This window comes from Ziziphus jujuba, chromosome 8 (assembly GCF_031755915.1).
Source record: "Ziziphus jujuba cultivar Dongzao chromosome 8, ASM3175591v1".
NCBI classification, from domain to species: Eukaryota; Viridiplantae; Streptophyta; class Magnoliopsida; order Rosales; family Rhamnaceae; genus Ziziphus; species Ziziphus jujuba.
This window is the reverse complement of record NC_083386.1, coordinates 22,055,762-22,067,720: the sequence shown is the minus strand read 5'-3', so window position 1 is coordinate 22,067,720 and position 11,959 is coordinate 22,055,762. Positions and strand designations below refer to the sequence as shown.

Genomic DNA, 11,959 nt, shown 5'->3' with positions numbered 1-11,959 from the left:
AGACGGACTGTATATCAATATAAGTTTTTTTTTTTTTTTCCTTCTAAATAATGGTTTGCCAGTAGTTTAAAGCACTGTGTATCCATAAAGGATGCTTTTAGAATCTTTAAAGCAATTATGGCTAATTCGTTTTAGAATTATATTATATGAATATTAGATCTGCTTTCTTAAATAGAATTTTGTATTCAATTGTGTATATATATATATGGTCTATCCAACTGGCTTCCCAGTAGTGGGGAATGAAACTTGATTTTTTAAGCTTAAAAAATTTATTTATGATTTTAAGTAAGCCTCTTGACAGCAGCATCTCAATTTTTGATTAAGTTGTCAACTGAAATGGTTTTAGGGAGAATGTTCTTGATTTGTACATATATTTAAGGATCAATGGGAGCAATTTAATATTTATAGTATTGTATGTTGAAGACATACTGTTAGCTTTTTTTTGTGATACTAACCTATTGACTCAGACAAATTTGTTATTGTGTAACCATTTTCATATGAAATGATTTTAAAATGGTTTGATTGGTACTAGAAACAAAGATTCTTTGAAATAAGGCTAATTGGTATTGTAATTGTTTTGGTTAGAGCTTATGTTCATAGGATTGTGTTTAGTTTTAATATGCACAATATTCTCTTAATATGTTATTGGTGGTATCAGTGATAAGCTCTTTAGGAATCTGTGTCCCAAGAATGAAAGAGTGATTAAAATGATAAATTATAATAGTCCAATATTCTTTTGCATTTATCAATTTGTTGTTGACTGAAGATTGCACATCATTGGATATTATTTATGTTGTGGGCGTGTTCTTGTAAATGATTGAGTAGTCCTGATTATGTGTACTATGAAACAGCCGTTTTTGGTTTTGAGATCAGTGCACCACTACCTTGATGCAGTGGGGTTTTGTGAGCTGATTACAATGGCTATATATATAGATGTTTAAATATTTAATACCCGAAATGTTATTTATCATGGCAGTAAGAGCTATTTTATAAATTAGAATTTGACAAACATTTATAACTTTTTTTATTGTAGATGCAGAGTATATGACATGTTCTGAGACTATGATACATGCTTTTGGGTGCACTTTTGTTATAAGGCCTATAATGTTGTTTTGTGGTAATTCCGCAGCTATCATTTTGATGAAAGTCTCATTTTGTTGTGTATATGCCTGATACAACATGGTGGCAGGCCCATTAACAAAGGCTAGCATATAGACTTGTTTAAAAAGCATATATTTCTGTATGAGTGTGTAGTAATTGAGACTGTTATAGCTCAGTGGGAGTTTTGTAATCTGCAATAATGTCATTGTTGTTAACGTAGTATATGATTGAATATTGCCTTGTGAGTAATACATGTACGTATATGGATCATTATAATGTGATGTTTGTTACACATATTATTACTCCTTATGTTAACAGACTTGTTTTGAGATTTTAATTCCTATGTATATGTGTATGTTGATCCACACGTACTATGGTGAGTCTCTACTCCCTAGTTTGAGTAGGTTGTCGTATCATGTCGGTATGCAATATGCTTAAATGAAATGGTATCATGTGTTGGAGGATTGCATATGGTAAGGTAAATCTCTATTACCTAGATTAAGTTTATGGCATACAAAAGTGCTAAGTTGAAATGGTATTCAATTGTTTATAAAATTTACTAAGAGAATCTCTACTTGCTAGTTTAGTCTATTGTTATGCTCTGTTGGCATGCTATATACTTAGATGAAATGGTATTTTATTTTGGAAGATTTTGTAGTAAGTGAGTTTGTTATTGTTTGTAATGATTATGCAGTTCAAGTGGAAAAATGTTAAATATTTTGTATGTATTAGCCATAATCATGTAACTCATTTACAGAGCTTGTTTATACCAGTAATGAGACTGACTTGTTTATTGAATTTTTCAATATAGCCTTTGGCCACACACTTTTTGTAATGTTCCAGTTGGTCCATTAGACTGAAAGACTTATTCTCTCTAGAAGCCCAATTGATTTATTCTCTATTTTATTATTATATTATTATTATTTATATGTTATATTATATTATTATTATTATTTATTAATTATTTTGTATATAGATATATTGATAAATTGAGAATACTTCACGAGTGAAACAATATGACACATACAATTGACATTAGTATTTTGAGGTATCTACGATGTCTATTTGATGAAAATCTGAGAGAGAAAGGTTAGAGAGCAGTATATTCATTAGGTATTGTTTTTGTTATTTTTGTATTCTATTTTGCAGGTAGATCTGATAAATCAATAATTACATTTAAAATGTTAATAATTTAATTAAATGCAGTTTTATAATGTGCGTAAAAATCTTAAAATTATAGTGCTATAATTAATACATATTAAATTGTTTATATTATGGTAGTGCCAACACCAACTACATAACATTAAAAAAAATACAAACATATCATTGAAAGTTTTATTTTGAACCTTGGATCGGCCAATTGAAAGAATTGAACCAACGGCATAAAACTGGAATATATTGGATCCGCCCATTTAATTTTCTTTTTAAAATTTCTAACAATTTTATGATCACAAAAATGATATCAACTTTAAATTGAAAAACTTTGAACCGAACAAAGCTTATCAACAATATATTTTTATTTCAAAATAAAAAATATGTCACTACGTACATAATTACTAATTATTCTGAGCATTGGAATATACTTTTATCTTCTTGAAGGTTTAACAAATATATGCATTAAACAATTATTACAAGATTTATTTTGTTTTCTAATCTATATAATAATTTAAATAATCGTACTATCTTATTTTTCTGACAAGAAGTCCTTAAGTAGCATATTGTAACTAAAAAACATAACTCACTTATCCTATTTCAAAATTCTAATTCAAATTTTACATAAAAATATTAAATAATTATTATAAAGAACAGATCAATTATTGACAAACATAAAAACAATGAAATGATAAAAGCATTAAAAGTAAACAATCAAAACTTGTATGTTACATATACAAAGCATAAATTAAATTCTTTCAAAAATATAGATTACAAAAATCAAAACAAAATACTAGACCATATACTATTAAACCAGAAGAGTAAAACAATTTCTATTGCAAATTTTTCACAACAATTTAAAACTATAATTAAAAAAAACAAAAAAACATAATTTATTAATAAAATTTAAATAAAATATATGTTTAAAGACTATTACATGGTAGTCAATGCTAGTAATTATGTACAGTGGACCTCACAAATACCATTAAAAAGCAAATGATCAAATTGAGAAGTTGTTTTCACAATTTTAAAAGAACTTTATAATATCGTTCTTTACACATTACTATTTAAATATATAAAAAATATAAAATAAGTTTATACAATATTTTTAATACGTAAAATATTCACAATTCATAGTGTTTTAACTAAGCCAAAAAATACTTTTTTTTTTCTTCCATAAATCACTTATAAATCAAATACCATTCCACGAAAATTCTTCACATCTCTTTTGGATGAAACTAATAGTTATGGAAATTTTACAATTTTTTTTTTTTTGGTTAGAATACTTTTGAGTAATGAAAAGATGTATCTATTTGAGTGGTCGATTTCAAAATTATAAACGTCGCTAAAGTTGTTTGGTCGTATACTTCTGAACAAATTTGAAATGTTCAATTATATATTTCTAAACACATATGAGATATTCATATCTAAAAATATTTGATCGCATATTTCTAAATATATTAAAATATTCAATCACATATTTATAAACACATTTAAAAATATTCAATTCTATATTTTTTAACACAAATATGTTTAATTAATAAATATCTTTAACAGTAATTTTAAACAAAAATAAAAATAAAAATTTATAATTAAACTGTATAGAATTCATTCAGCAGTGCAATCATAACTCCTCATCAAATTTAAAAAGAAAAAAAACAAAAAAAAAGGAAATGATAACAATGTATGTTGTAGAATGCGTTTGCTAATGTAAGAGATTCAAACCTCTAGTCTCTGATTCTCGGTAGACTTGACAATTCGTGTTTGTGGGTCGTGTTTGTGTCAACCCGTTTAATAATCGTGTCAAAAATGCCTAATCTGAACACGACCCATTTATTAATCGTGTCAGGTATCCAAAACACTAATCCGACCTGTTTATAAACAGGTCAACAAGACACGACCCGTTTAACACGATTATTTTAACGGGTCATGTTGACCTATTAATCCGTTAACCTGAAATTGATCTATTAACCCGAAAACTAACCTATTAACCTGTTAACCCGAAAATTAACCTATTAACCCGAATTTTTTTTTATTTTTATGTTTTTGTTTTATTAAAGATGTATTTTTTGTTTTTAAAAAATTAGTAATAGAAAATTATTTTTATAAAATTTTTAATTTATAATATTTTTTAGTTATTAAATATTATATTAGTGATAAAATATTAATTTAAAATTAAATTTAAATGGGTTGTAATAGGCGTATAATTGTGTCGGGTTGAAGCTGACACGTTTAATAAATGAGTCGTAACGGGTCAATTTCGAGTTAAACAAGTCAACCCGAAAATGACACGATTAATAATCGTGTTAAACGGGTTGATCCGATTATGATCCGAATCCATTTATAATAAATTCAAATCCATTTATTCCGTGTTGTTTTCGAGTTGTGTCGCTGTGTCATGACCCAAATTGCCAGGTCTAATTCCCGGGTTATTTGCCCTAGGGTGAAGTATTTGAATTCCCTTTCCATTTTTTATTTTTCACTCCTTTGGCTTTCGTAGCTAACGAAAATGGAGGAAGGAGAGCACCTTCACTATCTTCACTTGAATTCCAGAGTGGAGGTTCACCATAGCAATTTTGTTAATGGTTGGGTGCCATGTTGACTTCTTTTTTTTTTTTTTAATATGTTTTTCGGATGAAGTATGCGCTCCCTCGAGGATGACAAAAAATCTGTCTACTTTCATTTAATATTCTGGCTTAAATTCTTTGACTCCTCGATACCTAAGCAAATTGAAAGGATATTGGAGACCATCAAAGCACCAAAGCCAATATCTTTTAGAAAATGTGACATTCAGTCTAATTTCAAAAATAGTAGTATAAATACATCGTATTCCTTACATAAAGTTATTGTTAAAGATATTAAATCATTTTTTATTATAGTTCTTATTCATAGAAGTCAACCATATATTATTTTATATTTTCAAAACAATATTTTTAGTTTTTTTTTTCCTTTTAAAAGATTAATATCATTTACTTGGAAATGTTGGTTTGTAAATTTTGTTTGAATTTAAGGACTATTCCAAATTAGTCCAAATTAATTTATTTTTTAAATAAACCCATTTAAATTACTTTTATAAATTTTATTTGTATATAAAAAATAGTCCCATTTAAATTTTTATGAAAATATTTAATCCACAACCTTTACAATTTGATATAGATATAAAAAAAGCTCTTAAGTTTTTAATAAATCTTCGACATATCCCAATAGCAATCTAAATTAACCTTATATTTTTATCAAAATTAAATTATCTTTAAATACTTTCTTTTTTTCTCTTTTTGTAAAAATTAATTATTATATGATTTTGTAAAAATTAACGAAAAAACTTGAAAATCTTATTAATTTTATTTAAACAATTTATTACTTGACGTCCTAAATTCTATAAACTTCTAAATCATCATCAATTATTTAATTATGAGAATATATTTTTTTAATATTTTCATAAAAGAAAAGGTTTTGGCGTTTTCTTTTTCTGTGACTCTTTGACCTCTTAAGCTAACTTGTAATTACTCTCCGTTTTTCTCTCTTAACTCTGGAATCGGAGACTTGGGAGTTGTAGACCCCAATATCTCTATATCTCAATCTGCTGCGTGAAATTAACGGTGGTTCCAATCAGATTCCAAGTTTCTTGTTTTCTTCTTTTTGTATTCTGAAATTCACCAACCCAAACATTCAAATGGATTTCCCAGACGAAATCATGGTGGACATACTGCGAAGACTGCCGGTGAAATCATTGGTCCGATTCCGGTGTGTTTCCAAATCTTGGCGATGTCTCATTTCCGATCCAACCTTCGTTCGAACTCATCTCGAATTTCATATGGGCCATATCTACTTCGGGACTGCTTCTCGTATCGCTCTCTCTCGTGAAGCTGACACCCTTTTGTCACTCTGGCCACATGAAAACGGCGGCGACGACGGCGATGGCCATGGCGAAGGCTTTGCGGTCACAGAGGAGCTTGACTTGGATCTCCTCAAGAATTCCCACTACCACATTAAAGGTCACTGTGATGGGTTACTGTGTTTGCTCGTCAACAGCCGTGGACTTGAAGGGCGTCGCCTGGTGGTCTACAATCCGTCAATTCGAGAGCACAGAATACTGCCTCTTCCTCCCTACTTTTTCGATACCTGGGAATTGGTTGGGATGGGCTACGACCCCTCGATTGACGATTATAAGATTGTAAGTATTCAATCTATTTTAATTGAGAATTATCTTGGGATTGGAAGAGTTCCACCTATTTCCGCAGTTGGCTGCTGCAAAAGCCTCCGTGTCATTCCTCGGGTGGAGATCTACACGCTCAAGTCCAAGTCCAATTCATGGCGCTCACTCCCTCAGGAAGATGCTCCTCCTTTCGGCACCCGCATAATGTTTGAGGCCGCCGCCAATGCCCATGGCGGACTTTACTGGCTCTGTCTGGACCAGGCTGCTGTTTTGAGACATGTGATTTTACGTTTTGATTTGGTGGAAGAGAAATTCAGGATGGTTCCACTTCCACCACCACTCCCTGATGAGTCCTATAGTGGTATAGCGTGGTTGGGTTCTCTGAAAGACTCGCTTTCTGTAATTTGCTCCCAGAATGCCATTGTCAGTCACATCCATATATGGTCCACAAAGGATGACAAAACCTGGACCAAGCTCATCACTTTTCCAATGCTTCGGGGACCCGAAACTGCTTATTTCTTCAGCCGGTACGTGCCATTTTGTTACACCAAGTCCGGTGCTTTGCTGATGTATATTAGGGGAGAGGAAGTGGGATTTGTGATGTACGAGCCCAGAGAGAATAGGTTCCGGAAGCTGACAGTGAGAGGAGCTGAAGAAGATATCCACCAGACTCTGTATTGTGAGAGTCTGGTATCACCTAATTGTTGGAACGCGGATGAAGATGAGGCCATTGCTGGCCGGAACGAACAGTGAACACGGGAAAAAAAAATTGTTTACAAGTAAATGCTTTTCATTTTTATTTTCCATGTTCAAATTGTTGGGATGACTTATGTTTCTATCAATGATACATAAAAGCTGATCTTTCTTAATTGCCTATCTGTAGTTCTGTGTAATCTTTTTATAGAAATATCCTTTGTAATGGTACCATATATAGATTGGAGTTGTTTCTTCTATTTTACTAGCTGATATATAATAAGATTCTTTGTTTTGGATGAAAACCCTGCTTCTTTGTTTTGGATGAAAACCCTCTGAATAATCTTTGTTTAGCAATTAACATCTATGTGTTCGTATATTTATACATCAATCTGGCGTGGACTGCTCAAAGAATTAAAATTAAAAATGCTTATTAATTGCTAGAAACTCTCTTGTTTATGCTTCACATGCTAACTGATGAAGGTAAGCATATACTTGTAAAGAAAACAGCGTAGAACAAATGCAGCAGGCTAGTGGTTTTAAGTGGGGACTGCAAATGCGCAATTGGATAGGCTCTGTGGTGGAGTGTGAGAATGCTACGAGGACTTGTTTGTATTCGACTTTTGAGTCTGCTATCAGTAATTAACTATTTATTACTTACATTCCATTTGTGATTTAATTTTCATTATCATTTTATTGACATTGTGAAATTGATAATCTCTCCAATCCATTGATTATAAGCATACAACTTTTCGCCAAAAGAAAGTTATTTATATATATATTAAAAACAACAACAACTGTGAGTTGTTTGACCAGATTTTATTAGGAATTTGATAATAATAATAATAAGAAGAAGAAGAAGAAGAAGAAGCAGAAGAAGAAGAAGACAACAAAAAAAGAAAAACCAAAAAACAGTAAAAAAAACAAAAAAAATAAAAAATAAAAAAAAAGAAAAAAAAAAAAGAAAAAGAAAGAAACTTATTTTTATAATCGCCCCCTCCAAAAGCTGTAATATGGGAAGCTTTATTATCAAGAGTAGCTTCTCAACTTCTTTTTACAGCATGATTTTTTATTTAAAATTATTAATATAACCTCTAAATAATATACTTTTATATATTTTACTACTTTTATATATTTTACATCTATATGGTTGTGATAAGATATTTGTAGGCTTAGTTAAGTGATAAAACAAATCACTAAAAATATAACTCTGCTTTTATTGATTATCTCATAATTTATAGCAATCTCAAACTAAGTTTTCTATTAATAGAAATTTTGGAAAAATTATAGAAATAGTAATATACTAAAAAAATAAATCTTCCCTAAAACACTTTAAAAATAATAAACAATTTATAATGCATTATTTTACAATAAAAACTTTATTATATAATATTGTATAGATGATAAACCTAGATAAGGTGGAAAATAAATAAGATTACTTCAGTGACTAAATGGTAGTTTATATTAAAATATAAAAAGATATCGTCAGCATTAATATCTAAACTATACTATGTTTAACAATTTAATCCCTAAACCTTTTTTTCCACAAAATGGTTCCCAAACCAGTTTAGTGTGTGCACAGTTAATCCTTTCCTTTAATTCCATCCATTTTGCATCGGTATATGCATGTGGAAATCATGGGAGGCAATAATGAAGAGCATGTAAAATCTTTTCACATCCTTTTTCTTTTCTCTTGGTGATGCGCTATTTCCGCAAGTATACGGGTTGCACAAGTAATAGAGTAATGAGTGAGTATCGTTCTTTTGAGAATTGATATTTGAAACTTTGCTAAGTATCAAAATTAGTGATTAATATTTTTAATTTAGACACCTAATTTGACTAAAAACTAATGTAAACATAAACTAAAACTAATATTAAAATTAAATTAAATTAGTAAACAAGAAATCAAGAGAAATAACACATACAAATAATGAAAATGGCAAATATTATGATATAAAGCTTTAGGATATTGATTTCTCTCTTATTGTTCTGATAAATGAATTTAACTTGGGTGATTACTATTGCATTTCTCTTCTTACTTCTAATCAAAGGGTTTCTGATTACATGTAAATCCCTATCCTTAGGAAAATTAGAATCAATGGATAATTAGCATGGAAAATTAGAAGCCAACCATATATTAATCTATTCTTTGGTCCATAAGCATGTATTTTCTCTATGTGCTAACAAATCTTAAAGCAAATTCATAATTATTGAACAATTTGTTAATGTATTATTTGAAGGGTTGTAGGATTTGGAATTAGCAAAATAGTGTACTAACAGAAGCAAATTATCCAAATGTGCAAAAAATAAAAAAATAAAATAAAGATCCAACAGTGGATGTGGTACTGTAGGAAGAAATCCATTGGTGGATGATAAAAAATAGTCCAACCTGACAAGTTATATCGATAAAAGAAGCCGGATACATGGTGATGCTCTCCAAGCCCCAGGATCATTATATATAGATTTGAGCTCTACAATATGCAATTTTTGAGTGGCTTTAATGACCTATGACTTTTATAGTGAGATTCTTCATAGAGGTTTTAGAGCTACAACCTATGAGCATAAAACTTGTTTTAGACATATGCATGTTAGTTTGTTTCTACACTGGTTTTTTGAGGATTTCTTTAAATTTTTGGAACTCTGTGCAGTAAATAAAATGATATAGTGGAACTTCCTATGTTACAGTTTTGCAACACAAAATATTTTTCCTGTTTTATCAGATTAATTATAATTCTGAATCTGAATGATTTGTCAGAGGACCACTGGTAGCAAAAGTACCAACACTAGTTGCATTGCTTGGTGATAGTTCTAGTTCCACGGCTGAGTTGCAACGGTCAGAAATCAGTGTATATGAAACTGAAGAGCAAAGATTCAACTCCTTCAGGCAATTTCTTGATCCTTCATTGAGAAGGTGGACATCAGTATGGAGTATTGAATCTCAGTTTTTTGACCTCATTAGCTTGTATCGTGATATTGGTCGTGCAGCAAAGAATAAGTGCTGATGGTTCTTCCAATTCAAGTTCTGAAGCAAGTCATCAGTTGCATAATCTTGGATCTTAAGAGTCTGGTGGGGCTCCTAGTAGAAAGGAATATGATGAACAGAGATTCAATTATGCTTCTTGTTGTGATACGGTGCGATCACTTTCTTTTCACATTGCCCATTTGTTTCAAGAGTTGGGAAAGGTAATTTTACTTCCTTCACGTAGACAGGATGGTATTGCGGATGTTTCCACTGGTTCAAAATCAGTGGCTTCCTCTTTTGCCGTCATTGCATTCGTGCACATGAATTTTAAGGGCCATGTAAAATGCTTCAGGATCAGGGGCTTGCATATCCACACAGGGCCATGAATTTTAAGAACTTGCTTGCACAACCTCTGACCAGTGGTATACCTTTTCCACGCGATGCTAGAATTTTGTAAAGGTCCTCCAATCCATGGTTGCTGAAGTGGGGCTTCCTGTATGAAGTCATCCCCACTTTGTTGATTTCGGTTATGATTCCATTACTATCATTAGGCACATATATTCTGGGGTGGAAGTGAAGAAAGTTACTAGCAACAATGGTGCTCTGGTCCCCCTCCAAATGAAGTTGGATCAAACAGTGTGGAGTTGGCAATGTAAAATGGAGGAAGGAGAGCACCTTCACTGCCTTCCCTTGAACTCCTGAATGCAGGTTTACTATAGCAATTTTGTTAATGGTTGGGTGCCAGGTTGGGTGCCAGGTTGTCTCCTTTTTTTTGTTTTTTATCTGATTTTTCAGATAATGTATGCACTCCCTCGGGTATGACAAAAAATCAATCTACTTTTATTTAATATTTTGGCTTAAATTCTTTGACTTATCGATCCTTAAGCAAATCAAAAGGATCTTGGAGACCCATCAAATTACGAAAGCCAATATCTTTTAGAAAATGTGTCCTTCAATCTAATTTTTTTATTCATCTGACAAGACTTTGGTAATTTTGATACTGTTGGAAAAGTGCGGTCCAATAGCATAAGGCCATTGCCATCGAAGTATAATAATGAGTTCAAAGCCGGGTTCAAAATATTAGTATAGACTAAAACGTGAGAACGTTGGCAGAAATCTAAATTATATATACACACATATATATATATATATTAAATATTGATAAAATTTCATAAAAATTAAGAAAATTTGTTAAAAAAATTTATGTTGAAATTCCATAAAATTCTTATTTAATTAAATAATTTATTAAATTAACTATAGAAATTGAAAAATATTAGCCGATATTACTATAGCACTATCTAATTTTATAGTAAATTTAATCTCTCACATAAATTTAGCCTTTTTTTTGGCTTAACTTAAATTTTTATTCATGTTTAATAGCATTTTTAAAAAATTTAATAACAAATTAAAATTTAGTAGATATTCTAATGGTAAATGATCGTATCTACTATATAAACATCCATGGAACTTGATCAAAAGGCTCAGTTCCTGATGTTATATAAGGAGAAAAATACTCCATGGTGAAGTAGAAGATGAATGCTTGAAGGTCATGTCTTACTCCATGGTGAAGTAGAAGATGAATGCATGAAGGTCATATCTACCCCACAAAAAAAAAAAAAAAAAAAGTACGGTGCAAAGACATATTTTTTAATTAACACTTAGTGAATTTATACAAATACAAAAGTACATATATATGGCAACAAATAAAAAACAATTACTTTGTAAACAATAGAAAGTGTGTGTTGTTTGGGCTTGTATTTTAAGAAAGATGATTTATTTTTTTCAATTAATTTCTTTGTTTGATTTAGTTTGTCTTACTTTTAACAGAATCATCAAGATGAAAAAAAGTTTGCCTTTAAGTAATGAATTTGAGAATCAAGCCGTGTTGAGATATC

The 11,959-nt window shown here is 30.5% G+C and overlaps 1 protein-coding gene across 1 annotated transcript; it reads left to right on the top strand.

Annotated features, from left to right (window-relative positions):
* Positions 1–5,720: 5,720 nt before the first annotated feature.
* LOC107413967 (putative F-box protein At3g16210) lies at positions 5,721–7,367 on the top strand. The gene has a single exon (XM_016022038.4). It carries the CDS (start codon positions 5,927–5,929, stop codon positions 7,160–7,162), a length of 1,236 nt encoding a protein of 411 aa, XP_015877524.3. The 5' UTR covers positions 5,721–5,926; the 3' UTR covers positions 7,163–7,367.
* The last annotated feature ends 4,592 nt before the right edge of the window (positions 7,368–11,959 follow it).